This window comes from Chlorocebus sabaeus, chromosome 27, assembly GCF_047675955.1.
Source record: "Chlorocebus sabaeus isolate Y175 chromosome 27, mChlSab1.0.hap1, whole genome shotgun sequence".
NCBI lineage: Eukaryota > Metazoa > Chordata > Mammalia > Primates > Cercopithecidae > Chlorocebus > Chlorocebus sabaeus.
The window spans coordinates 48985368-49012756 of NC_132930.1; the positions used below are offsets into that span (position 1 = coordinate 48985368).

Below are 27389 nucleotides of genomic sequence, written 5' to 3' on the forward strand. Positions count from 1 at the left end.
TTGGGATGCACCGGGCATGGGAGGCGGGGCCCTGCGGGAGTCAGTCCAGCTTACGAGGAGGCAGGTGCCCTGCACGGCGCCTGTGCCTCCACGCTGGACACAGACACGGGCCGGCAGGTTCGGACGAGCTTTTGCTACGTGTGCTCGTTCTTGCTGCAGGCCTGGCTGACACAAAGTGCAGGACACATCAAGGGAAGCGATGGCAGCCTTTCCACGGGGAGCTCCACTCCTGAGGACGCAGTCTGGGTGTCTGAGCCCAGAGGCCCCTGGGAGAGGCGTGGGAGCTGCCAAAGCTGTCTTGGCCCCTGAATGTCCTGAGGGGCCCCCGGTGATGTGAGCTGGGGATTCTGAGCCCAAGGATGCCGTGTGCAGCCTGAGGGGCTCCTCGAGGCACCCTGCAGCCTGGCCTTGTCTACCTCTGGCCTCTCAGCGACTTCCTGGAGGTGGCACAGCCGGGGCTGGGGAGTCATTTGCTGTTGAGACCCGGCCCATGAACAGCAGGAGGGCTGCCGAGCTCTCGCACAGGCTTGGAATTCTCTCACCAGCCGGCCTGGTTGGGCTGCGGCCAGAAGTCGGGTGGCTGCGGCACTTCTGAGCCTTTTCCTTGTGCCCTCCAGACCCTGCTGTACCCGCTAGGCGCCGGCCACACCTGCCCTCAGCACCTGCGAGGTACCTGCTGGCTCTGCAGCTGTGGGGGCCCTCTCTGCATGCTCTGTCCCCCTCGGCTTCCTGCCTCAAACACCATCTTCTCAGAAACAGATCACACCCGACCGCCACTGCAGCAGGACAACCTGAGCCGGGGGCTGAGGACTCAACGTCCCCCCAGAAGCCCCAGGCGGCAGCAGACCCCGACTCTCCAACCACAGGCGAGCTGTCAGAGCTGTCCTGGGCAGGAGTCAATGGGAGAGAAAGTTGGGGTGTGGCTGGACTGCTCTGGACAGTGGCTATGGCTGCCAGAGCCCAGGGGCAGGGATGGGGTGTCCAGACCCACAGCCCGGCCTGCACAGGCGTCAGGGCAGGGACGTGGGCAGGGCCCTTCCTGCCTCCTTGGGACCTCAAGAGAGGGGAACCCACCCCACTCCAGGGAACCACAAGAAGCCACTCTGGGGTCTCTGGTCCACAACCCGGGGCCTCTCCTGGGCTGTGTCCAGGGCACTGCAGACCTCACCGCTGGTCTTTCCGCCCCTGGCTCTGCCTGCCTCCCGCTTGCTCTGCAGAGCCGCCAGGGGCCCCTTTGCACCTTCAGCCTCAGCTCCAGCACTTTCTACCCAAGACCCTGGTCTCTCTGTGTCCCATCTGTCCCCCCACTCACAGCGGGCTGCACGGGAGTGTTCCTCAGTCCCGCCATCTCTAGCCCCTGGTGGACATTCTGATCTCCCGGACACAGGCCCCAAAGCCATCCCAGCCCCGCAGCCACAAGCCCAGGGGATGCTTCCGTGACCTTCCCCTGTTCTAGGGAAGGAGTGGAGGGGTAGCAAGGGGATACCCACCCAGGCCTCACCCGGGGGCCGCGTCCGTGCCGTGCCCAGGCAGGTACCGCCCTGTGACCACTCCTGCCCCTGGGCTGTCTCGTGCTGGCATGTCCAGTGTGCATGGCTCGGCTGACCAGGGCTGACCATCGGGACCAGACCGGCAGCCACCCCCCAGCCAAGCAGAGCTGGCCCCGTGTGTTCCGCCCGGTCAGTGGCAGATGTTTGCTGGAACCAGACACCCCGTGCCTGACCCGCACCTCCCTGTGTTGGTTTGTTTTTTGCCACCTCAACGTCCGGCAGAAAATCTGAATGGCCAAGCTTTGCGGCCTTCATCATCTGCTCTCGGCCACAGCAGAATCCAACTGACAGCTGCACCCCAGGACCACGGCCGCCCGGCCGTCCCAGGAGGGAGCAAGTCCAGGCTTTCCTCAGTGTTACAGCATCATGGAGGCCGGTTTTCAGCCTGTCCTCTCCCTTGCCTGATTTTCTAACAAGCAGCAATCTGATTCAAAACCATGTTCTGCCCAGGCTGGCGGAAGGGCCGACTCAGCTCACAGAGACGCCCAGCCGCGCAGCCAGCTGAGAGCCGGAGGCCATCCCTGGTTTAGCGCCACATCTCCACGCGTCACCCAGCATGTCAGAGGAAGCAGTGGAGAGGATGCTGGGCAGTATTTGGGAGCCCCGGGTACTAAGCGCCTGGCTGGCCTGGCTCGGGGGCCTCGTCCGGCTTCTGGGCCGGGCTCTGTCCTGACATCAGCTGGTCCAGGCACGTGGGTTTGACTCCCTCACCTTGGGGACACCAATCTCAGGGCTCTGTGTACAGCACCTGCCTGGCCAGGCCACAGTGGCCAACTCCACAGGGGAACAGTGTTAGCCACCTGGCCAGAGGTGACTGAGCCTTCCCTCCTGGCCCAAAACACTTGGCTGGCAGACAGTGGGGCTGAGGGCAGGCTTGGTTCCTGGGCCAGGGTGGTCTCTTCTCCGACCTGAAGTTTTGTCCCTCTTCTGCCTTCCATTTTCCCCCTCTTCCTTCCTCCTTCCTCCCCGCCTTCCCCCTTCTCCCTTCTGTCTTCGCCCTTCCTCTTCCCCCTTCCTCCTTCCTCCTTTCTCTTTCCTTCCTTCCTTCTTCCCCCTTCCTCCTTCCTACTTTCTCTTTCCTTCCTTCCTTCCTTCTTCCCCCTTCCTCCTTCCTACTTTCTCTTTCCTTCCTTCCTTCCTTCTTCCCCCTTCCTCCTTCCACCTTCCTCCTTCCTCCTCTCTCCTTCCTTCCTTCCTTCCTTCTTCCCCCTTCCTCCTTCCTCTTTCTTCCGCCTCCCGCCTTCTGTCTTCTGCCACATGAGGCTGCAGCAAGGGGGCCTCCATCCATCCCACACATTGACCACATCGTGCCAGGCCTGGGCAGTGGTGAGCCTCAGTCTCGGTCCTTATAAATCTCCCAGCCTGAGCTGCCTTCACAGCAGGACACGTGGAACTAGCTCTGCCCCCACCTCTCACGGCTCACACTTGCCCCCGGCCCCAGGACGTGACCCCTTCCCTTGGGAGTGACACTTTAGGCCCAGAGAGCCCCCGTCACACTCCATACGCCAATCTGGGGAAAGGCCTCACTTCAACCCGTAACCTTGCTAACCCGGGAGAGGTCGTCCCTTCCCAGCCCCCAGAGAGACCCCGGGATCCACAGAGATCAGGGGACCAACACGGAGTGTCCAGACCCTGAGAAGGAAGAGGCTCCAGAACTCAGTTCAGAGAGAAGCAGGCTTGGGCCGAGGGCACAGCCACATCCACAGTCAGCACCAACCTGTAACTCCCAAGCAGCCCTGAGGGCCCGAGGGCTGGAGCCTGCGACCCCCAGGGGTCCTTGCTGGGCACCTGTGGGTGAGGGGAGCTCTTCGACCCTCCCACTCTTCCGAGGGGCTGGCACAGAAAGGAGCCCTGAGTGAGGCCAGGAGCTCTGGAAACAGGGATGTGGTCCAAGAGGCTGAGTCCAGCCAGGGCAGCTGACTTGAGTCCCCATCTTGCCATGGCTGGCAAGGTGCTGGGGTGGCCCAGATCGAGGCAGCTCCCTCAATGCCTGCTCCCTGGGGTCCCGGCTGGAGTGGCCCCCAAGCCCCCTGCCCACACCCCGGGTCCTGGTGTGTTCTCTCCCAGTGCCCTTCCTGGCCCCACCTGGGAAGTCACCACCTGGGACTGGACTGCCCCAGGGTGCCTGCAAGTTAACTATTTTCAGTAAATGCCCTGTTTCCTTTTTGGGGCTGACTCTGCTCAAACATTGTTGGTTTAGGGCCAGTGGTGTGAGACTGGGCTAAGGGCTCACCTCTCTGGGCCACACCAGCCTCACCATTAGCACAGGTTGGGAATCACACCTTCCAGATGTTTCTGTAGCACCTGTGGGGTCACAGGTACCACTTTGCCACTGTGTGCTGGGACTGTGGGGTGCACAGCCTGGAGCAGCCTCCCCCACGCTGGACTCAGGGCTCCTTTCTGTGCCGGCCCCAGGCCTCAGCCCATGCTGTGGGCACTCCTTGGGTTTCCTGTGATGGGTATGGGTGACATCCAGTCATTCAGGGCTGGCTTGACCCCCAACGGCTGTGCTCCCGTCACCTGTGACTGGTGTGGGTGACATCCGGTCATTCAGGGCTGGTTTGACTCCCCACTGGCCGTGCTCCCTCTACTCTGTCTCAAGCTCCTGCAGGGTTCTTACTGCCATCTCCTAGGCAGCTGTCCACCGTCTCCTACCAGCACACGACCTGTGAGGACAAAGGCCTGCCTGCCCTACTCAGGACAAGTGCCCAGCTCCTAGCAGTGTCTGGAAACACCTGTGTGCTGGTGAGTGGCTGAGCTACTGAGGGCTAAACCAGTGCCTAAGCAAAAGAGCAGGGCGGGTGGATGGGGCCAGGGGCCGTGGGATGCACACACCCTATGCAGCTGCTTCTCCTGTATCACCTCGTGGGAGCCTCTGAAGCTTCCTGAAGCTTCCTGCAGGCAGCCCAGAGAGGGGCCATACGGGGCCAGGTTGCCCACTCCATAGGGACACACGTCCCTGGCCCAGCAGGAGCCCTTGAGCAGGGGGAGCCGAGACACAGGAAGCCTTGGTTTGTAGTGCACAACTTCTGTGCTGTGAATGCCCCTGTCTGCCGGCCTCCAGCTGCCCAGGCACCTTCCCTGGAGCTGGGCACTCTCCCTCTGCTGGGTGCTGCTACGCTGTCTGCACCGCTGGGGTGACCGCCCTGTCCTGCGGCACTGCCTTGGCGCCCACTGCCCTGCGAGATGGCGCTGTCCTCCTGCACCTTCCCTGGCCCACCCTACCCTAAGACGCCCCTGCTCTGCCCTCCAGGGACAATCCCAGGGACTCACTTCCACTGCTGTGCCCCCACCACACCCATGGACACAAAGTCCGACGGCCAGGAGGTCAAGCCCTAGGGGACACAGAGGAAGGCCACAGCCCGGCTGAGCCTCCACGCCCTTTCCCTAAGTGAGCACCAGGGCTGCCAGAGGGGTCCCGTGCTCCTGGGAAGCCAAAATAGCTCCTCCTCCTGCTTCCTGGGCATGAAATGCTCCCAAAAATACCCACCATGTGATGTGGCCTCACTCCGGGTGTCACTGGAGGAGAGGGAGGGAGGGGAGGGGCACTCGCGTCTCAGCCAGGCTTTAATCCAGCTCTCCCAGCTCTCCCTGCCTCCTGCCCCCCCGCCCCCCGGCTACCCCTTCCGGCCTGTCACATGGCACTCAAGACCCTGAGGAACGCCGGGGCTCTGGGCCCCAGGAGTGCAGGTGTTCGGCCCAGGATCCTCCGGGAACACTTCTCCTCCCCACAACTGGCAGCTCCTGGGATCTCTTGGCCATCTCCAAATTCCAGTGCCACCCACTGTGCTCACCACCCAGCCAGCCACACCCCTGGGCCAGCCCTGCATCTCCCGGACTCCCTGTCTCTCACCCTGTCCTCTGCGAAGGCCCCTGAAGCCCCTCCTTCCTGCCCTGCAGTGTTGAGGCTGGGAGGGCGGAGTCCCTGGAGCAGCTGTGGCCCACAGCAAGGACCCCTTCCTCCACAGCCTCGGCTTCCGGGTTTCTCCACCCCAAGCCCACTCCCCATGGGCCACTCTTTTGTTGCCCTGGTGGATCAGGGTCCCCGGCTGAAGGAGGCCAGATCCACACCCCACACTCAGTGCAGGGCTGGAGCCCGGAGCCCTGGCCTGGTGGGTGGGCGGCCCGGGACCTGGCCCTGCCCAGCCCAGGAGGCTCTCTCCAGCTGGGGGGACTGCTGCTGACCTGGCTACCTGGTGTTGTTGACTGCATGGTTGCGACCATGCTGGGCCGCAGGAGATCAGCTCAGAGTGGGCCCCATGAGTGCCCTGGGGCACCATGAGACCTGGGCACCGTGTGACCTGGCAGCGTGGATCCCAGGACCCCAGGACAGGGCCTGGGGTACGAGCATTTGCTCAGCTGCAGCAGTATCTCTGCTCTGCTCCCAGGGCGCACTAGGCTGAGCTCCCAGGCGCTGGCCTCCCCCAGCTAGATGATGGACTTCTCTCTCTCACCCAGTGGAGGAGAGGAACGGGCTCAGGGAGCTTCCCAGGAGAGGACACCCTCCACCCAGCACAGGTCCTGCCCCAGCTCTGGCGAACGGTGAGGGTTTACACCTTGCTTTGCTCATGCTTTTCATGCGTTGTTACTTTTGGAATAATATCGAAATCAGCAGGGGCTGGGCGCGGTGGCTCAAGCCTGTAATCCCAGCACTTTGGGAGGCCGAGACGGGTGGATCACGAGGTCAGGAGATCGAGACCATCCTGGCTAACACGGTGAAACCCCATCTCTACTGAAAAAATAATAATAATACAAAAAAACTAGCCGGGCGTGGTGGCGGGCGCCTGTAGTCCCAGCTACTCGGGAGGCTGAGGTAGGAGAATGGCGTAAACCCTGGAGGCGGAGCTTGCAGTGAGCTGAGATCCGGCCATTGCACTCCAGCCTGCGTGACAGAGCGAGACTCCATCTCAAAAAAAAAAAAAAAAAAAATCAAAATCAGCAGGAAAATGACAGCATGGATGATGTCAGCACTCAGACTGAATCACTCAGCGCATTAAACTATTAAGTTTGTGTCTGAAGTTTCTGGGTGGGTGCTGTGGGCCAGATCAACATATGTGGTGTGGCAGAGCCCTGCCTAGGACGGAAGGCCAAGTCCAGGAAACCCTGACAGTGCCTCCGGAACTCTTCCCTGGCCCAGGGCAGGGAGGGTGCCTGGCACCCAGGAGGGCTATGGGCAGACAGGACCCAGAAGGTGGGAGCGGGGTGGGGGTGGGGGCCTTGGCAGGGGCTTTCAGAGAGGCTGGAGTGGGAGATTGCAGCTGGGCAGCTGCCTCCTTTCCCTACTGTCTGGAGTGACCCGTGCGGGGTCTCAAACTCAATGCCCCGTGGTCCTCACACAGCCCTGCTTTGTGCTCCTGGGGTCCCTGGCCTCAGCAGGGCTGCTGTCTGGGGATGGAGCATCTGAGGAGCAGTGGGCTGGCTGAGCTGGGGGCACCATTCATGTCCAACTGGCTGGCACGGGCCCCACAGCCAGTGCTTGGCCTAGCCAAGCACTCACGCTTCTCAAGCTGACTTCCGGGGGAGCCCTTGCTGGAGCTCCATCCTGCTCCTCCCGACTTGATCCACACCCCACTTCCTCCTCATCCCAACATCCGCCTGGACAGGGTGGCCTCCGAGTCTTCCCGGCCTGCAAAATGTTTTCCCTGCCTGGATCTTCAACCTGCTGGCCCCTTTCTCGCTCAGCTCCTGCCCCTTTCCAGCTGGATGGCGGTCTGGGGGCTTCTTCTCCAGGGCTCAAGGCCTCCTCTAGGCACTCGAAGGGCCAACTGCACCTGCCCTGGTATGGCCAATTGGCCCATGGAGGTTGGCTAGGCAGAGACCATTTTCTGCATCACCTCCCTCTGCTGCTGGAGTGGAACCTGGGTGGCTCCTGGTCAGCAGCCTGTGACCCTCACCCCAGCTGGGCAGCCCTGGCCAGGTTCACATACCCTGAGTGGGCACCGCCCTCAAGCCCTCCAGCAGAAGCCCCTTTCCCTTCCCCAGGGCACCTGTCACTCTGACCTAGGGCAGTCACCAACCTTGTCTGTTTCCCCCAAGCTGTGGCTGGGCCCCCCCACTCCCAGGTTAGGACCTAGACAAGTGTGAGAGCTGAGAAGGGTCACTTCGTGCATGGCTGGATGTAACAGAAGTAACAACGGGGGCAGGCAGAGACAGAGACAGAAAGACACAGAGACAGAGACAGAAAGATAGAAACAGGGCAGGGTGCGGTAGCTCACGCCTGTAATCCCAGCACTTTGGGAGGCCGAGGTGGGTGGATCACGAGGTCAGGAAATTGAGACCATCCTGGCTAACACAGTGAAACCCCGTCTCTACTGAAAATACAAAAAATTAGCCGGGCGTGGTGGTGGGCCCCTGTAGTCCCAGTTACTCGGGAGGCTGAGGCAGGAGAATGGCATGAACCCGGGAAGTGGAACTTGCAGTGAGCCGAGAACACGCCACTGCACTCCAGCCTGGGTGACAGAGCAAGACTCCATCTCAAAAGAAGAGAAAAGAAAAGAGAAAAGAAAAGAAAGAGAAAGAGAGAAAGAGAGAAAGAGAGAAAGAGAGAAAGAAAGAAAGAAAGAAAGAAAGAAAGAAAGAAAGAAAGAAAGAAAGAAAGAAAGAAAAGAAAGAAAGAAAAAGAAAAGAAAGAGAAAGAAAGAAAAGAAAGAAAGAAAGAGAGAAAGAAAGAGAGAGAGAAAGAAACAGAGAGACAGGCAGAAAGACTCAGTGACAGAGATACAGCGACAGAGAAAGAAGAGACAGAGACACAGAGACAGAGATAGAGACAGAAACAGGCAAAAAGACACAGAGACAGATACAGTGACAGGGAAAGACAGAGACAGAGACAGAAAGATAGACAGAGAGCCAGGCAGAAAGACACAGAGACAGAGAGATACAGTGACAGAGAAAGAGACAGAGAGAGAGAGGCAGAGGAAGACGGGGCGGAACATAAGGCTGACAGAGGGTCTCTGTCCTCCGTGCCCCAGGCCCCAGCTTCTGGTGTGCTTGGAGCGCAGCCTGGCCTGGGTTACAGAACTGGAGAGGAGTCAGCCTAGGAGTCCAGTGCCGAAGCCCAGACCCCCGGACCCTTCTGCTGGGAGGAGCCTGCACTCCTGTGCAGACTGTCCCAAAGGCACCAGCATCTCCCCTGCATGCAGCTTGTGCAGGTGGCAGGGTCAGTCGTGAGCCTGGCTCTGGGCCCTTCCTCTCTGGGGTCACTGTCAGGGTTAGCTGTTGGGTTACCCACCCAGTTAGGGACGGACGGAGAAAGTGCCAGGGCCGAGAAGCGACCTCTTTCCGGGACCCAAACATCTCACCCTTGCTGTCCCCTCCCAGGTCCTGAGGAGGCAGACTGAGCAGACCAGGCTGGGGCTCAGGTCAGGCCTCCAGGCATAGGGAAACAGAGAGTCCACTCCATAGGTATCCAGCTGGAGGTGCGTGAGGACTGAGGCCTCGGACAAGGGGAGGTGGAGATGACCTGAAGGGCCACTGGGGGTCCAGGGGTCGCTGACAGGAAGGGGCCTGGGTGTACATCCTGCCTCCTGTCCCTGGGCCCAACTTTCTGAGTCCACTTGGCCCAGATCCAAGGAGAGAGGAAGGGAGGGTGCTGGGGGTGCCCACGCCAGGGAGGCTGGAGAGACCCCAGTTCTAGGGCACAGGTCCCCCTCCAGGAGGTTGCCTGTGAACCCCCAGGCCCATGCCCCTTCTCACTGCCTCAGGGAGCCCCCGTGCCATCACCCTTCCCTCTCCCCCAGCGCTCCCTTCCTCTGCGGAGGATCCCCTGCCAGGTCAGCAGAGGAGTGGGGACCGGGGCAGAGGCGCTGGGGCCAAGGCTGGGGGGTCCAGTCTTCTGAGTCCTCCTGAGCTCAGGCTAAACACGGGGCACCGGAGGGGATGGGGCTGAGGGCAGGGGAGAGACGATCCTCCCAGCGCCAGCGGACTCCCTGGGACTCAGCCGGGAGGGGACACTGACAAGTTAATGTGGCGGCCACCGGCAGCGGCCCCCACTCTCCACCCACCCCCACTCACCACCAGGAACACAGGGCAGCTCTAGGGTCCCGGTGCGCCCCATCCCTCCCGCCACCCGGCGCCCGACATTGCACAGCAGGGACCGAGAGCCGACCTTGCGGCGACCCTGCTCTCCCGCAGTGCCGCGTCGCCGCAGAGGAAATCCCGGGGACCAGGGGAGGGGGCGGTGGGGTCTCCGGCCTTCGTCCCGCTAAAGGAAACAGCGACTCTGTTACACTGAAAGTCAGCCCAGGCCGACCTGCGGATCTCCCGCTGCGAGGGGCTTGGTGGGTTTTCAGGGGTCTGGGGGCCCCCTTCTCCCGCCCTGCGATGCGGGGAGATCCCGGCAGAGGGCTGGGGCGGCGGGCGGCGCTCGGGGGCACGGTCCCCGGAGTATGAGGGGGCAGCGACTCCCCCTAACCCCTGACCCCTCCGCCCGGGAGGCAGCGACTTCCCTGCCTGAGGGTTTCGTACCCATCGGCCTGGTGCGGACCCTGTAGGGAGCAGGCCCGCATGGTCGCCCGCATGGTCGGGCTAGGGGCGCGGGGGCAGGGCCGGGGGCGCCCAGATCAGGGGCGGGCAGGGGTCGCAGGCCCAGGCCGGGGAAGGTCGCACCCGGGCGGGGTTGGAAGGAGACGGGGGCGCTTCACTCGGATCCGCCCCCGCTCCCGCCCCGCCCCCGCCCCCGCCCGGCGCCCGCGGCCCCGCCCCTCGGCGCTCCCCTCCCCCTGCTCGTCACGCTCGGACGCGGGCGGGGGGCGGGGAGCGCCTCCGAGTGACGCGCCCTCCTCGCTGTGCCCTTCAGCCGCCGCCGCAGCTCACCGGGCGCCACATGGACCCAGCCGGCCCGAGCGCGCCCCGCCGCTGACCGCCTGCGCCCCGGGAAGGTAACCGCGCCCCGAGCGCAGCGCCCGCCCGGTCTCCCCTCCCCGGGTCTCCCCCCGGCGCCGGTTTCTCCTCCCCGGCCCCGGCTTCTCCCCGCTTTTTCCCCCGGCCCCGGTTTCTCTTCCCCGGCCCGGCTTCTCCCCTCTTCTCCCCCGGCCCCGGGTTCTTTTCCCCGGCCCCCCTTTCTCCCCCCGGCCCCGGCTTCTCCTCCCCGACCACTGCTTCTCCCCGCGGCCCCGGCTTCGCCCCGCGTCTCCCCCCGGCCTCCGCTCCCCGGGTCTCTCCTCCACGGCCCCGGCTTCTCCCCCTTGCCCCGGCCTCTTCCCCCGGTCCCCGTTTCTCCCCCCGTCCCCGGCTTCTCCCCGCGGCCCCCGCTTTTCTCCCGGGCTCCGCGCGCGCGGGGTCCGGGGCGGGCGCTGTCCACTGCCGCGGTGCTGAAGCGGCCCCCGCGGTCCCGGCCCGTGGCCGGCCTCCTCCTCGCTTCTTCCTGTCTCCGAGGCTCCCCCTCTCCTCCCTCGCCCTCTTTCTTTCCTCTCCTGGCGCGCTCCCGCCTGAGGGCCGCTCGCCCGCCCGCAAAGCCGAAGGGTGCGGGTGCGGCGGGGCTGGAGCCCTGCCGGTGTGCGGGGCCCGGCGGTGCCCTTCTTCCCCGCGCCGCGGGAGCCAGGGGAGAAGTTTGGAGGAGAATCGGCGCTGCGGCAAAGGCTCCGAGGGGCGCTCCCCACCCGCCGCCCTCCCAGTCCCCGCGCGAGTCTCCTTCCTCTGCAGAGGGCGGGGGGTGAACCGTCTAACAGTGTCTCTCCAGGGACCTGGGTTTCCCTGAAAGGAGAGACCCCACAAACGCGGGGGGCGCACTGCGGCTGCTGTGATTTCAGAAAGCGGCTTCCCAAGAGGGGACCAGAGCGCCCCACCCCACCCCATGCACATCTCGGGAGGCGGGAGTGCTCGGTCTCCGTTCCCATGTGTTCCCCGAAGGCTGATCCCCCTGAAGTTTCTCCCCAACCCCGATCTCTTCTACGTGGGTCATGTGGGGGGCACAGTGACTGCAGTGCCATCAGGGGTAGGGTGACCCAAGCCTGCCTGGTCAGAAGCCACAGGAGCCCACCCTGAAGGGCAGCCGCTCAAAGACCCACCCCCAACCCTTCTCCACTGCCCTGGGCTCTGGACCACCAAGGAGGCGCTGCTCCAGACACGGAGCTGCAGAGCAGAGCAGTCACCTTCAAACGCCCCCTGGGCCCCGCCCCTGCTTCCGCAGCCTGGCGCCAGGCGCCTCTGAGCGTTACCCCCTAAGCTGTCAGCAGCCCTCCCTGCAGGGGCTTCAGACACCCCAGGAGCTAGGGAGACCACTTTCAGGTCCTCTGGGGTCCTGGTTTGGGTGTGGGGACAGAAAACCCTCACGAACGGACTTCCCAAGCAGCTGCTCCTGGTGGGGGAGGGTCCAGCCCACAAGGTATTAGGGGGAAACGAATGATGGTCTCTGGGGAAGGCCAGGCAGAGGTCTGCTCAGGGTGACCCGTGACCACTTCACTCTCCCCCAGGAAGAACACTCACTCCTGGCCACACTCGCATGTGAGTTCTGACCCTTGGAGGAGCCGCTGTGGAATCAGAGCAATCGCCATGGAGTTCGTGATGAAGCAGGCCCTGGGAGGTAGGAAGCAGGAGGTGGGGTGGGGAGGGGCTGAGGGGCCGGGCCACTGGGACAGGCAGACATGGAGAGACCACCACACCAGCTGCTCCTCAAGCGGCCCACCGCAGCAGCGCCCCTGCAGCCACACAGCCACCAACTGTGTGGAGGAGCCTGGGGCCTGGGGCAGAGGAGCAAGGACCGTGCCCAGCAGCACCTGGGGCAGAGGAGCAAGGACCGTGCCCAGCAGCGCCCCCAGCCCAGCCCTTTTTGTGTCCCTGAGACAGAACTGGTGTCCCTGGTGGGATAGGGGCTGCCCTGTAAGCTCACTCTGCCCCGCTGCTGTGGTTGGGGCAGAGCCCATGGACCACGCTGATGCAGGTCCTAGGGGAGGGTGGACACCCTGGTGTAGGCTTTGCAGGGCCAATTCTAAGTGGCCAGTCTGGGCAGCCCCCAAGGGGGCTTCCTTCCCGGTGAGGAGGGCCCAGTGGTGGGAGAGCAGGATGCAGGGGCGGCCTCAGGGACAGGTGTGGGGACAGAGCTGGCCTGTGCATTTGGCGAGGATTCTGTGGGTTTCACTTGGGTGAGGCAGTGCCGTCCTCAGGGAGCCAGGGCTTGCTGGTTACAGGAGCAAAGGAAAAGGCCCAGAACAACTTGTGTGTCTCGACTGCCTCCCAGGCAGGACGTGCAGCCTTTTTTGTGTGTACTGGGGTGGGGGCAGGCCCCCTTCCAACCTGCTGTCTGCTATTTGAAAGGAACCTCGTCCCCACTTCATTGTGGCCAGAGACCATGCCAAGGGCAGCAGCTAAGTCCCTAGTCCAGGAAGTGGGCAGGGCCTGGGCCATGCTGGTACAGACGTGTCCCAGCAGAGCTGATGGGGTCAACTTAGGCCTCAGGGCTGTCCTGGCGAGTCTCAGTTTTGCTCAGAGCCATCCATCTTATGTTCCCCCAGCTCCTTGGTGCAGCACCAGTGCCCAGAACTCCTGTGAGGGGAACCTGTGGCCGGTGCCCGATTCTACCACTGGAGACGCCTTACTTGGGTGGCCTCCACAGGGGAGTATCCTGACCTGATGCCGTTCACACCTTGGTGTGAGTCAGGCCGCCTGGGAGCATTTCTGCAGTGGGGGAGCCAGCCGGGTTCGAGGGGCCAGGGACAAGGGTGGACAGAGGGCAGGTGCCGCTTCCCCCAGGACAGGAGCTGCCTGCCTGGCTGTCTCCTGGTGGGTGACTGTGCTTCCACTCAGCACAAATTAAATGAAAAGATGTTGAGCCTGGCCTGGGGCCACATCCTGGAGATTTCGTGGTCAAGGGTAAGCTGCAGGTTGAATCTAATTATAATGATTGCGTCACCGGGCCGTGATTCAGGGACTAGCCTGCATCTGCGTTGGGAGGGACGCACGTTCCACCCCGGGAGTCCCAGACTGTTACAGATAATTAATTAGGTGGCTAATTCAGGCCCTGAGGTGGGCTTGTAAGAAAACTGAAATATCTTATTTGGCTGTCTACATGACTGAAATTAGCTGGGTAATTACCAGCCCGAATTCCCTTTTTGTTTCATGGCAGCCCAAAGTTTCTCTTGCAGCAGCAACGGGGCAGGCATCACTCAGCGTGGTAGAGCTGAGAGGGGGCAGCCGGCGGACCCCAGGGGGCTCCACGCTGAGTGCTGCCCAGAGCACCCCACATTGGCTTTGCAGAGCACGTGAGGCTCGGAGCCAGCACTGCTGAGGGTGGGAGCTGGTGGGGGGCTTCCAGGCGAGACCTTGTTTTCTGCCTCTGCGCCTCTGTCCCTTACCCGGCGAGCCTCATCGTTGCTGTCTCAGGATGCGTGTGAGTGAGACAGAGTGAGACAGAGATGGAAAATGGGGGGACCTCCAGACAGCACAACAGAACTTGGCAGAGACCCCAAGAGAAGTATTGAGAAATAGACCAAGCCCCGGACACAAAGAAACTGGCAGGTGAGGGAGCAGGAGGCACCCGGGAAGCCGTTCAGAGAGAGGCGAACCCAGAAACAGGGTCAGGGAGGGGGGAGCTGGAGAAAGAAAATGACAGCCCAGAAACAGAGACAGAGAAAAAGACACAAATGTGTTATTCAGCCCGCACAGGGACAGACAGGTGAAAACAGAAGGCACGTCAGAGACAGAGGCAGAGCGGGAGACAGAGCAGAGGAGGAGACAGAGGCAGAGGGAGACAGAGAGACAGAGACAGGGAGAAACAGAGACAGGAGAGATGGGAGCAGAGGGAGAGACAGAGGGACCCAGAGAGAGAGACAAAGGAAGAGGGCAAAGAGAGGGAGAGGTGGAGGCAGACAGAGAGACAGAAAGACAGAGACAGAGTTAGAGAGATAGAGATGGAATCAGAGACAGGGAGAGACAGAGATGGGAAGAGACGGAGAATCAGAGACAGAAGGAGTGAGAGTGGTGAGAGGGAGAGACAGAGACAGAGGGAGAGACAGAGACAGAGGGAGAGACAGTGGGGAGAGACAGTGGTGAGAGGGAGAGACAGAGAGAGGGAGAGACAAAGACAGAGGGAGAGACAGAGACAGAGGGAGAGACAGTGGGGAGAGACAGTGGTGAGAGGGAGAGACAGAGAGAGGGAGAGACAAAGACAGAGGGAGAGACAGAGACAGAGGGAGAGACAGTGGGGAGAGACAGTGGTGAGAGGGAGAGACAGAGAGAGGGAGAGACAAAGACAGAGGGAGAGACAGAGACAGAGGGAGAGACACTGGTGAGAGGGAGAGACAGAGACAGAGGGAGAGACAGAGACAGAGGGAGAGACACTGGTGAGAGGGAGAGACAGAGACAGAGGGAGAGACAGTGGGGAGAGACAGAGACAGAGGGAGAGACAGAGACAGAGGGAGAGACAGTGGGGAGAGACAGAGACAGAGGGAGAGACAGAGACAGAGGGAGAGACAGAGACAGAGGGAGAGACGGGGGGCGAGAGATGCATGAGAAATGAACTGCTAAGAGGAGTCAGGGCCGGGAGTGCAGGCAGCAGGGCAGACGCACACGTGCACGCCCGTCAGAGGGCGCAGCAGAGAGGAGGAAGAGGTGAGGACCTGCTGGGGGCTCTGGGCAGGGAGATGGGCCTCACTGAGAGGTGGCCTAGTTAAATCATGGCTGCTCGGGGGCTTCCACGGCAGGCTGGGCTGCAGGTGTGAGTCCTGCCAAGGAGTGAGTGGCCCAGGGCCTGCTCCTCTGACCCAACCCTGGGTCTCAAGGAGGGGCCCCTATTGGGGCCACCGAGGGAAGGAAGCACGGTGGCTGCTGGGGTGACCGCTCACAGGGGAGCAGGAGGCTCCTCTGCAGCAAAAGTGACCTTGAACTGGGGCCGGGCCTCCCACCACAACATGTGGGTCCGGATCCAGGGTCCTCATGGGAGTAATTTAAAGAAACTGGTTTCCTCAGGCCAGAAAGTCGGCCTGGGAGAAACACGGCCTGGGAGCTCTGTGCACAGCGTGGAGGAACGTGGCACGTGTGGGTGCTGTGATCACTACAGACCCTTACAGGGCTAAATTCGGCAGAAGTGACAGTCACCCACTCTCCCGTCCTTCCGCCTTGATGTGACACACACCCTGTTTAAACACGCTCAGGTCCTCGGGAGTGTGTGAGGCAGGCGGGCAGGGGCTTCAGGTGGGAGAAGGCCTGCAGGATGCATATGTGGAGAGGGTGGGGTGCAGAGTGGGGCGGGGGCGGGGTTGTGGGAGGCAGCGGGACACACTCAGGAGAGCCTCTGACAGCCCCAGCAACGGAGCCCAAAGCAGGACGTACCCATGCTCGGCTCTGCCACGTGTTGGGAGGGCTAGTGGGCAGGTCCAGTGACTCCGGTGGTTCAGTCACGGTGGGCAGTGTCCTGCAGTGAGTGCCCCTCACCCATCCGGGCCCAACCCGGGGGGCGCAGCCTGGCCTGGGCTTGGTGGAGAAGCTGTCCTTGTCCCCAGAGAGTGGCGTGGTGTTGGGTTCTGTGTCCAGTCCTACATGGGGAAGGAAGGAGTTGAACGTCTGGGGAGAACCCACCTCAGGGGCATGGTCCTGGGTTTGGTGTGAGGAGGAGGATTGTGGTCACCCAGGCCGGGGTGGACGAGAAGCGTCTCGTGGACGGCCCAAGCAGGAAGTGCAGGGCTCTGCCCTGTGGGAGAGCCTCGAGGACCATCCACGGTCGGAGAGCCCCTCCTCACCCCTGTAGGGATGGGCTGTGAGTTCTCAGCAGGAACAACCCAAGGGGCTTGTGGGGGCCACCAGTGTCCACACTGGGGGTTCACGCAAGGCTGGTGAGGGGTGTCCACCTTGGGGGTTCATGCAGGGCTGGCGAGGGGTGTCCACCTTGGGGGTTCACATGAGACTGGTGAGGGGTGTCCACCTTGGGGGCTCACGCAAGGCTGGCGAGGGGTGTCCACCTTGGGGGTTCACGTGAGACTAGTGAGGGGTGCAGTTGGGAAAGAATCTCCCTCTGTGAACGGAGACCACCAGAGCCAGGAGTCCAGGCCATGGATGCCTCAGCCACACTGCAGCCAACACCAGCATCTCCCCCAGCCCTCCACGGGGATGGAGGGGGCACCTCCTTCCTCCTTCCTGGCACCAAAGTGGGGCTCAGCACTCACCATCTGGGACCTCAGGCAGGGCCATGGAGGCAGCTGGGATCTGGGTAGTCCTGCCCTGATTCCCAGTGTCCACCCCCAAGACTTACACCATGGACAAGGCTGGGTGTCCGTCCTGTCCCAGACAGAGGTCCCTCTGGCTCTCCTGCCTCTCTTCTTGCCCAGTTTAGAGCTTAGCCTTCTCTGTTTATTGGGGACCCCACAGGCTGCCGATGGTTGAGGCAATGGGGAATTCTGCCAATTCCTGCCCCACTGGGCCACTGACCAGGCTCTCTGGACCTGGGAGGACGGTGAAGCTGCAGGCTGGGCTGAGCTGGACCTGGGAGGACGGTGGAACTGCAGGCTGGGCTGAGCTGGGTCTAGGATGGTGGTGGAGCTGCAGGCTGGGCTGAGCTGGACCTGGGAGGACGGTGGAACTGCAGGCTGGGCTGAGCTGGGTCTAGGATGGTGGTGGAGCTGCAGGCTGGGCTGAGCTGGACCTGGGAGGACGGTGGAGCTGCAGGCTGGGCTGAGCTGGACCTGGGAGGACGGTGGAACTGCAGGCTGGGCTGAGCTGGGTCTGGGAGGACGGTGGAGCTGCAGGCTGAGCTGAGCTGGACCTGGGAGGACGGTGGAGCTGCAGGCTGGGCTGAGCTGGACCTGGGAGGACGGTGGAGCTGCAGGCTGGGCTGAGCTGGACCTGGGAGGACGGTGGAGCTGCAGGCTGGGCTGAGCTGCAGGGACAGCAGCAGATCCAGAGGAGAAGCTCTTGAATTCCACATGGGGAAGATGCTTTTGGCTACAAGTAACCATCAGAGTGAGAGGAGCTTGAATTGGGGGGATGATGCGTCAGGAGGTGGCCCAGCTGCTCAGCGATGCCACTGGGGACCTGGTGCCATCAGGTGCCACCTTCATCCTCAGTGGATCTTTCATGCTGAACCGCCCCTCACAGTCTCAAAGTGGCTGCTGCTGCTCCAGCGTTGCGTCCATAGTCAGGGAAGGAAAGAGAGGAGCTAAGGGGCAACCCCTTCATCTGTTTAGTGGTGGTCTTTATGGACTCTCACGGACGGTTTCCATTTACTTGCCACAGCTAGAAGAGAAAGGTGGGGGCCAAGGTGGGCCCATCCTCCTCCAAACAAGGGCCGGGTGTTGGGCAGGCCTCCCACAGTACCTGATTCACACCCAACTCGGGGAGACTTGGCTTCGAGGTGCAGAAGCCCTAGACGGTGATCCCCCAGCAGCGTGTCCTTCCCAGCCTCACACCTTGGAACAAGGCACGTGCTTGAAAGGCAGTTTGCAAACACTTGACAGTAAAATACCAACACTCGTTCAGAACAGACTTCACAAACGCCATGTGGTCAGGAGAGCGCTCATTCACGTTGCTGGGTTCAGCAGAGATGCCTCTTACCCCAGATTTCTGGGAGGCTGGAAGGACACTTCAGAGAAACTGCCTTTCCTCCTGAAACCATGAAGGGCAGTCCTTTCATCCAGAGAGGACACTCTTGGTTGATTAAGCTGCAACTCAATTATAAATACTTCAGCCCCAACTTGGGAATAAAATGGATATTATGCACTTCAACGGACAACATTATTTGTGTTTTTGCCTCGTTGGTTGGCAAGATGTTCCTGTTGGGGTTAGAGCGTTTGTTTCAACAGCTCCTGACAGGACTACTTCAGCCACGCTTTGCTGCCATCAGACGCTGCTGGACTCACGCGGGGAGCGCAGAGTGTTTAATGCTGGGATGTCAGACAGAACAAGGAACTGATGAAAGCTTCAGAATGAACATTGAGGCCAGGCAAATCTAATGCTGCCAAACTTCAGAGAACCTGGGTCTCCTGGTCCACACAGAGATCAGACGAGGGGGACACTGAGTGCCCGGCGGCCCCTCCCCTAGGCGGTCCCCCAGGATGAGGCAAGGCCCCACCCTCCAGCTCCACCATCCAGTCCAGCACTGTCCTTGCGACAGTGGGGCTCCTGCTGTAGGTGGGCAAAGATCCGGAGTACAGGGTCCCTGCTGCCGGCTGGGGACTGCCCAGCGGACCCTCATCCTGCCCGAGGGACAGAGGAACCCCTTTCTGGCCCAGAGTCTCCCCAGCCCCCTGACCTGCCTGTGCTGCTGTTCCCCAGCATGGTCCCCACCCAGCAGCTGGGGGCCTCGGGGACACTGGGTCTCCAGGCTGTGCTTCCCTCTACGGATCAGGGTGAACATTGCCTCTCTGTCCCTGCAGCGACTGAGGCCTCTGGCTTGCTTTTCGCAGCATGGCCAGCCCAGCAGGGTGGGGAGAGAGCCCCCATTTTGCCCACCGGGTCCCCTTTGTTCTCAAGGCAGGAGGGGTTGGCTCCAAGCCTGGGCTTTCCCTCGGGGCCGAGGGTGCCTTGTGCAGACTGAGGCCAGGAGGGTGAAGGCTGTGGGGTCACGCCCTGGAGCAGCTGGTGTGATGGGGCTAGAGGCCAGGCCGGCACCTCTCAGTTCTGCAGGAACGGGGCCTGTTGGCACAGCTGGTTGCTCCTTGGCCTGCACCTGCCCTGATGTTTCTGAGGGAGCCTGGCAGCCTTGCCCTGGTGGGAATGCCCGACCCTTGCGTGCAGGCTGGACAGGCACGTGAAGACCCTCATCGGGCCCCTCCTCAGGACTCACAACACCCGGAGTCATCGTCCTTGGCCCTGATCCACCTCAGCAAAAGAGGTAGCCAGGGCAGCCCGAGGCCAGGGCTCCCCGTCCGCACTGTTGAGGCCAGGAAACCCACACCATGTGAGTGACCGGAAGAGGCCGAATGAGGGATGAGGATTACAACTGTCCTGGAAACCAACAGCTGGGCCATCTGCCACTGATCTTGGCTCTGCTTGGGTCACTCAGTGGCACGTCCACCTCGCCTCTGTCTCCACGTGTCCCCTCCTAAAAGCCAGGACCAGGTGCTCTCTCAGAGAGCCTGGCACTCAGCTCCGCAGGCAAGGACAGCAGTGCCCGCAGCCATGGTTGCAGGACCCTGGCCCCAGCACAGGCCAGTGTCTGATCCAGGTGAGCTAATGAAGATCTGCAAAGCCACCAGAGTTGCTGAGGAGAGAAGAGGTGTTTGTGGCACATCAACGTGGGTGCGAAACGGAGGAAGCACTGCAGGAAATCAGGACGTGTATCGGACACGGGGCCCGGGGACCTGTGAGGCCACCGCATCAGCCTCTCTGAGACGGTGGCAGTTGAGGTATGTGGCAGGGCTGGGGCTGGTCCACAGTCAGCTTGGCAAGGCAAGGTGGTGGCGGCCAGTCAGGCCCAGGACCCCCGGGTGTCAGCAGGTGAGCAGGTCAGGCGGGCATGGCCCGGCACCACAACACCTCTCCAGTGCCTCGGTGCCTCCCCTCCCTGAGGGCTGGGGCACGCCGGGCTTGGCTTGGACTTGTGCTCAGATGCACTGGGGCCTCTCGAGCACCTGGCCGGGCACCCAGCTCTCAGGAGGGGTGTGGGCTTGTCTGCAATGCAAGAACAGGAGCCGAAAGCCAACTTTCTTTTATACCAAATTCACTGTGGTCATTCTTCTGACCTTGCCCAATGCGCTCAGGGATGACAGGTGGACGGTGAGCCAGCCCCGAGGGCGGCGGCGCCTCCAGTGTCCCATGTGGGACTTGGCTTCTCAGATGCTGGTTTATTCCTTGACACCGGTTGGGGAAAATACTGAGTTACCATGTCCAGGGTGCCCAGGACCTCCCCTCACGGCTGGGGGGTGCCTGGGTGCCCACAGGACCTCCCCTCACGGCTGGTGGTATCAATGCATCCTCCAGCGGGCACCCAGGTGCCCACAGGACCTCCCCTCACGGCTGGTGGGAACAATGCATCCTCCAGCGGGCACCCGGGTGCCCACAGGACCTCCCCTCACGGCTGGTGGGAACAATGCATCCTCCAGCGGGCACCCGGGTGCCCACAGGACCTCCCCTCACGGCTGGTGGGTGCCTGGGTGCCCACAGGACCTCCCCTCACGGCTGGTGGGATCTGCATCCTCCAATGGGCACCCGGGTGCCCACAGGACCTCCCCTCACGGCTGGTGGTATCAATGCATCCTCCAGCGGGCACCCGGGGAGGGTCCTGGCCAGCAGCATCTCCAGATGGAAGTGGAGGGGAAGGGAGCCCCAGGGCCTGGAGGGGGATCCTCATGGCCAAGGGAGCGCGAGGGAGCGAGCCTGTCACTGCAGATCATCTGCTCCCACGCGGGGATCAGTGTGTAGGGATTCCTGACGCTTCATCCGTACTTAAAATTTTTCTCTTAATTAATATTAAACTATCCTGATTATGCTGGGTCTTGTTTTAATTTTTGCCTAGGAGTCTCCTTGGACTGATTTTTTTTTTCTTTTTTTCTTTTTTCCTTTATTTTTCTTTTTTTGAGATGGAGTCTCACTCTGTTGCCCAGGCTGGAGTGCAGTGGCGCCATCTCGGCTCAGCTCATGTAACCTCTGCCTCCCGGGTTCGAGTGATTCTCCTGCCTCAGCCTCCTGAGTAGCTGGGACTACAGATGCCCACCACCATACCTGGCTAATTTTTTTTTTTTTTTTTTTTTTTTTTTTTTTTTGTATTTTAGTAGAGACAGGGTTTCACTGTGTTGCCCAGCCTGGTCTCAAATTCCTGAACTCAGGCAATCCACCTGCCTTGGCCTCCCAAGGTGCTGGGATTACAGGTGTGAGCCACCACGCCCGGCCTGATTTTTTTTTTTTTTTTTTTTTTTGTACGTTCACCCAGTATGCACCTGCTGAGCCTTTAACATTTCTGTCGCTTTATGTGGTTGCCATTCAGAAATACATGGAGCTGGATTTCATTTTTTATCTCATTGGAGCCTTAATGCATCTGTTTAATGTGCACTGTTTCGACCAACGTATGTGATCTAACCTCTGTCATCTTCATTGTTGCCTTTTTAAATGCTTTCTTGCTGTTTCATTTATTTTAACTTAACTTAGGGACCACGTTTTCTCTTTAAAACCTCTGCAGTGCTTTGGAATGTGCCTGCTCTTTGAAAACATGACGTAAGCTCTAATTGTCAGAGTGGAAGATGATGCAGTGTATTTCCAGTCCTTGCCAGCACACTTTCGACAGTTCTGTGCACTTTATACTCATCCTACTCCTCTCCCATCTTTTGGTCTTTGCAATTTTTGAGATGGGGTCTCGCTCTGTCGTCCGGGCTGGAGTGCAGTGGAGCGATCACAGCTCACTGCAGCCGCAACTTCCCGGGCTCTTTTTTTTCTTTTTTTTTTTTTTTGAGACGGAGTCTGGCTCAGTCGCCCAGGCTGGAGTGCAGTGGCGCGATCTCGGCTCACTGCAAGCTCCGCCTCCCGGGTTCACGCCATTCTCCTGCCTCAGCCTCCCGGGTAGCCGGGACTACAGGCGCCCGCCACCTCGCCCGGCTAATTTTTTGCATTTTTAGTAGAGACGGGGTTTCACCGTGTTAGCCAGGATGGTCTCGATCTCCTGACCTCGTGATCCGCCCGTCTCGGCCTCCCAAAGTGCTGGGATTACAGGCGTGAGCCACCGCGCCCGGCCAACTTCCCGGGCTCAAGTGAGCCTTCTACCTTAGCCTCTTCAGTAACTGGGACTATCCATGTGCATCACCACACTTGCTTAATTTTTTTTTTTTTTAAGACAGGGTCCCACCATGTTTTCCAGGCTAGGAAGATAATTCAAATAATACAGAAAAGTATAAAAAAATGATATGAGAAAATCATTGGGAAAATTGAGATACTGCATTGTTTTGAAATCACTCATCACTTCATTTAAGAATATTTTTGGCCGGGCGCAGTGACTCACGCCTGTAATCCCAGCACTTTGGGAGGCCAAGGCAGGTGGGTCACGAGGTCAGAAGTTCAAGACCAGCCTGGCCAACGTGGTGAAACACCATCTCTACTAAAAATACAAAAGTTAGCTGGGCCTGGTGGCAGGCGCCTGTAATCCCAGCTACTTGGGAGGTTGAGGCAGGAGAATTGCTTGAAACTGAGAGGCAGAGGTTGCAGTGAGCGGAGACTGCACCACTGCACTCCAGACTGGGTGACAGAGCGAGACTCCATCTTAAAAAAATAAAAAAAGAATATTTTCATGGAGAATGCCTTCAGATCCACTTCTGAATTTAGGAGACACTGCAAAGTTGCTAGTGCTGTTGATTTATTAGGACTTGTGAGTGCAGTCAGTGAGCTGACGTCTCAGGTTGGTGAGAAGAACCAGCATCCAAGATGAATATAACTTAAATAGCGCAACAATAAACATGTAACAAATATAATTTCCCTTCACAGGCATTTATTTATATTCTCAAGGATCTTTGAATGGGTGGATATTTCAGGGAAGTCTTTGTTTATTTTGTAGACATTTAGACAGAAAGTCACCTTTTTGGTGATGGGATCTGGAATAAGTAGAGACCTAAGTCCAAGTTATGGAAGTGGTGTGTAAGGTTTGCAACTTCCCCACCCGTTGTAACAAGAGCCTGGGCAGCAGCAAACACTTGGATCGGCAGCCTCTCAAGGGGCTTCTCCAAGTGCCGCAGAGATTTATGGCCTGTGAAACCTGTCACAATTGCAGCTGAGACTGAACAAGATACTGGGGAACTTACAGTGACTGACTCTCAAGCTGCCCCACTGAGGTGTGTCTTATGTTTCAGAGGTATGTCTTATGTTTCATATCAGATGCCACGTGTTAACCTCCCGTAATGCTCCCATGCCCCTCTGTGGCTGTATGTAAATACTGCTCAGCGACGAGCCCTGCAGTGCACTGCAATTACACCTCCTATAAAGCCTTTTGTTTGTTCTGTAGTTCTTTTTTTTTTTTTTTTTTTTGAGAGGAGTCTCACTCTGTTCCCCAGGCTGGAGTGCAGTGGCTCGATCTCGGCTCACTGCAAGCTCTGCCTCCCAGGTTCAAGTGATTCTCCTGCCTCAGCCTCCCAAGTAGCTGGGACTGCAGGCACCCGCCACCACACCTGGCTGATTTTTGTATTTTTAGTAGAGACGGGGTTTTACCGTGTGGGCCAGGCTGGTCTTGAACTCCTGACCCCAGATGATCCGCCCACTTCAGCCTCCCAAAATGCTGGGATGACAGGCGTGAGCCACCACGCCTGACCCTTTGTTTTTATCTTCTAATTTTTCAACCAAATTTTTAATTTCTGCATTTGTATTTTAATTTCCAAGAGCTCTTTTCTGTTTTCTAAATTGTTGTTCTCTTTACAAGTCTTCCTCTGTTCTCTGTGTTGTCTCTCTGAGCTCTGTTTTGGGAGCCCCTAGATAAACTGGGGTTCCAGTGTGTGGGAGCTGGTAGCCCTGCCCTAATGGAAAATGAATGGGGCCAGACCCGGTGCCTTTCACGGAATACTTCTTTCGCCTGGTGGATGGCTTGAACCGTAGTTACCCAACCCATGGCCGGGGGCCCCTCACACAGGACACTTGTTCATACTGGCAGATGCCCCGTGGCTTGTGTCTGCCCCAAGTACAGGCTATGCCTGCCTGGCCATCACTCTGGCACAGGGACCCCAACCTTGTGTTTCTCCCGGACTCCTGGGGAAAACCTGGCCTGGGGGAGCCCCTGGTTCTTCAGATTTAAGGCACAGATTCAATCCACCACTGCAATAGGAAACAAGTTCAGAGATTTTTGCTACAGATCTTGGCAGAGAGGATGCTGTGAGTCGCGGGGGCCATCCTCCATCTCCAGGTCACTGAGGCAGGGATGAAGAGTCAGGCAAAGGGCCAGGTGCGGTGGCTCACGCTTGTAATCCCAACACTGTGGGAGGCCGAGGCAGGTGGATCACCTGAGGTCAGGAGTTCAAGACCAGCCTGGCCAACATGGTGAAACCACATCTCCACTAAAAGTACAAAAATTAGCTGGGTGTGGTGCCGGGCACCTGTAGTCCAAGCTGCTCAAGAGGGTGAGGCAGGAGAATTGCTTGAACCTGGGAGGTGGAGGTTGCAGTGAGCTGAGATCGCACCACTGCCCTCCAGCCTGGCAACAGAGCGAGACTCTATCTTTAAAAAAAAAAAAAAATCAGAGTGGGGACAGCTAGCATGATTATAAGAGGAAGTGGAGTGTGGGTCCCTTATATTTGCAGGCAGATACCTGTACGGTCCTTTCAGAGCAAGTGGCGGGAAAAGCAGGGGTTCCACCTGCTGGACAGGAGAGAGGCCTCTAAGTTCACAGGTCTGGCCACCGGTTTGGGTCGCCCAGGTGTGGCTCTGCCTCTGATGCCCAGGCAGTGGCCTTTGCTGTGTCGTTTTGTTACAAGCTCCTTTTCTGTCCATTTAGCTTGCAGCTTTCTTTGTATCGGAGACTTTCCCTGGATGCACATTTATGTTTCAGTGAGTCAGGAAAAGCTGTGGGAGTCTTCTGTGCATGTGTGGGAATTCTGGGCTTACCTGTGGGGTGAACGGGGTGAGCTGGCTTTTATGCTCAGGAATCGCACAGGTCAGGCCCTTTAGGTATTTTGGAGAGTGTGGCTCCATCTCCCCAGAAATGGATTCTGTGTGGCTGGACGATGGATCTGTGAGCAGGGCAGTGGGCTGGGCTTGAGTGAGGGCTCTGTAGGCTGCAGACATTCCCTGAACTCTCTGTTTTCAAGGAATCACTGCTGCCTTTTAGGATTGGTGCCTGAAGATTGGTCTGAGCCTGGGGGTCTCTGGTTCAGTTTCTCCAAGGAAGTGATTTCTTGATATCTCATTGCCACGTGGGTGGTGGGCCCAGTGCCCTTTATACAGATCTTTCACCATCCCTCGTGTCTGCGCCACTCCCCTGACAGCAGGGCCTCCAGTCCCAGAGTCTTCCTGGGGTTCCACCTGGCTGGTCAGCTTCCCAGCAGCATCTCCTTCTGCAGAGCCCATCCGTGCACCTGCTTTCCATCAATGCCAATCTGACACCGTGCACCTGCTTTCCATCGTTGCCAATCTGACACTGTGCACCTGCTTTCCATCGTCCCCAATCTGATACTGTGCACCTGCTTTCCATCATCGCCAATCTGATACCACATTTACCCAGGCTCTCTACTCTTGTTGTGTTATTCTTGTGAAACTATACTATTCAGTTTCTCTTTTTTTTTTTTTTTTTTTTTTTGAGACAGAGTCTCGCTCAGCCACCCAGGCTGGAGTGTGGTGGCACAATCTCGGCTCACTGCAACCTCCAACTCCCAGGTTCAAGCGATTCTCCTGCCTCAGCCTCCTGAGTAGCTGGGACTACAGGCGTCCGGCACCACACCCAGCTAATTTTTGTATTTTTAGTAGAGACGGGTTTCACCATGTTGGTCAGGATGATCTCAATCTCTTGACCTCATGATCCGCCCGCCTCGGCCTCCTAAAGTGCTGGGATTACAGGTGTGAGCCACACCCCCAACCTATTCAGTTTCTTTACTCCCATCTTAGTGGGGTTGTGGAAGGGCGTGTCAATAAGCATATATGTTCAATCCATCATGTTTAAACAAAACTCAGTACACTATCATTTGTAAGGGTGCCTGGCATTAGGACAGCCAGCATTAGGACATTAGGATAACCAGCGTTAGGACAGCCAGCATTAAAGTAGGCAGCATTAGGACACCAGGCGTCAGCCTTAGGATGCCCAGCATTAGGACACCCAGTGTTAGGATGCCCAGCGTTAGGACACCCAGCGTTAGGACATTAGGATAGCCAGTGTTAGGACAGCCAGCATTAGAGCAGGCAGCGTTAGGACACCAGGCATTAGCCTTAGGATGCCCAGCGTTAGGACACCCAGCATTAGAACACCCAGCATTAGGAACATGCTGGGATTACAGGCGAGAGCCACCGTGCCTGGCCCCTAAGTATGTTCTTGAGTTTTATTCTGGATGTGGTCAAGTTACTTAGAAACAGTTTGGTCTCTTCCTCTCTTGTTTTGGAGTTTTGCTAGGTGGGATTCGAGCAGTATTCTGTCTGAAGGTAATTTCCCCACCCTTAAGCCTATACCTTTCTTAGTACTGTGATGGATGCCCTGTGATTTATGACTTTTTCTTCTCTCTCTGTTGGGAACACTCTCATTAAAAGGCAGAATTGTCAGATTGGATAAAAAATCAAGACGCAGTTCTGTGCTACATACAAGAAACCCACTTTAAATATAAAAAGACTGCTGGGCGCGGTGGCTCACGCCTGTAATCCCAGTACTTTGGGAGGCTGAGGCAACTGGATCACCTGAGGTCAGGAGATCGAGACCATCCTGGCCAACATGGTGATACACCCATCTCTAGTAAAAATACAAAAAACTAGCCGGGCGTGGTGGTGGGCGCCTGTAGTCCCAGCTACTTGGGAGGATGAGGCAGGAGAATCACTTGAACCTGGGAGGCAGAGGTTGCAGTGAGCCAAGATCGTGCCACTGCACTCCAGCCTGGGTGACGGAGCAAGACTATGTCTCAAATAAATAAATATATAAAAACTCTAGTCAGGTAAAAGTGAAAAGATAGGGACAAATAAGAAGAAAACTTGAGTGACTATATTAATATAAGACCAAGGAGATTTCAGTGCAAGAAATATTGCCAGGGATGAAGGAAGTCATTTTCTGGTGATGAAGAGATCAGTTAATCAAGAGGACATCATGGTCTCAATTGCTTCTGCACCCAATAGCTGAGCTCCAACCTATGTCAGCAAAGACAGAAGGAGATCAGAGGAGAAACACACAAATCCACAGTGTTAGCTGGAGATATTCAACTCAAAAACTGGTACCCAAAGGACAGAGAAGCCGGAAGGATAGACAGGACTTGAGCAACACGGGCAGCCAGGCTGTCCTGCGTGATGGCCACAGACGCTCTGAGCAACGACAGCAGAGTAGGT

The 27389-nt window shown here is 58.8% G+C and overlaps 1 protein-coding gene across 1 annotated transcript in view; it reads left to right on the top strand.

Moving 5' to 3' along the window:
- The first annotated feature begins 10299 nt into the window (after positions 1 to 10299).
- The window catches only part of CPLX1 (complexin 1), a 44737-nt gene continuing 27647 nt past the window's right edge, over positions 10300 to 27389 (top strand). Inside the window, exons 1-2 of the mRNA XM_008018193.3 lie at positions 10300 to 10426; positions 11960 to 12069. Coding sequence (XP_008016384.1) covers positions 12039 to 12069 — 31 coding nt within the window. The 5' untranslated portion in view covers positions 10300 to 10426; positions 11960 to 12038. The remainder of the gene's footprint in view (positions 10427 to 11959; positions 12070 to 27389) is intronic.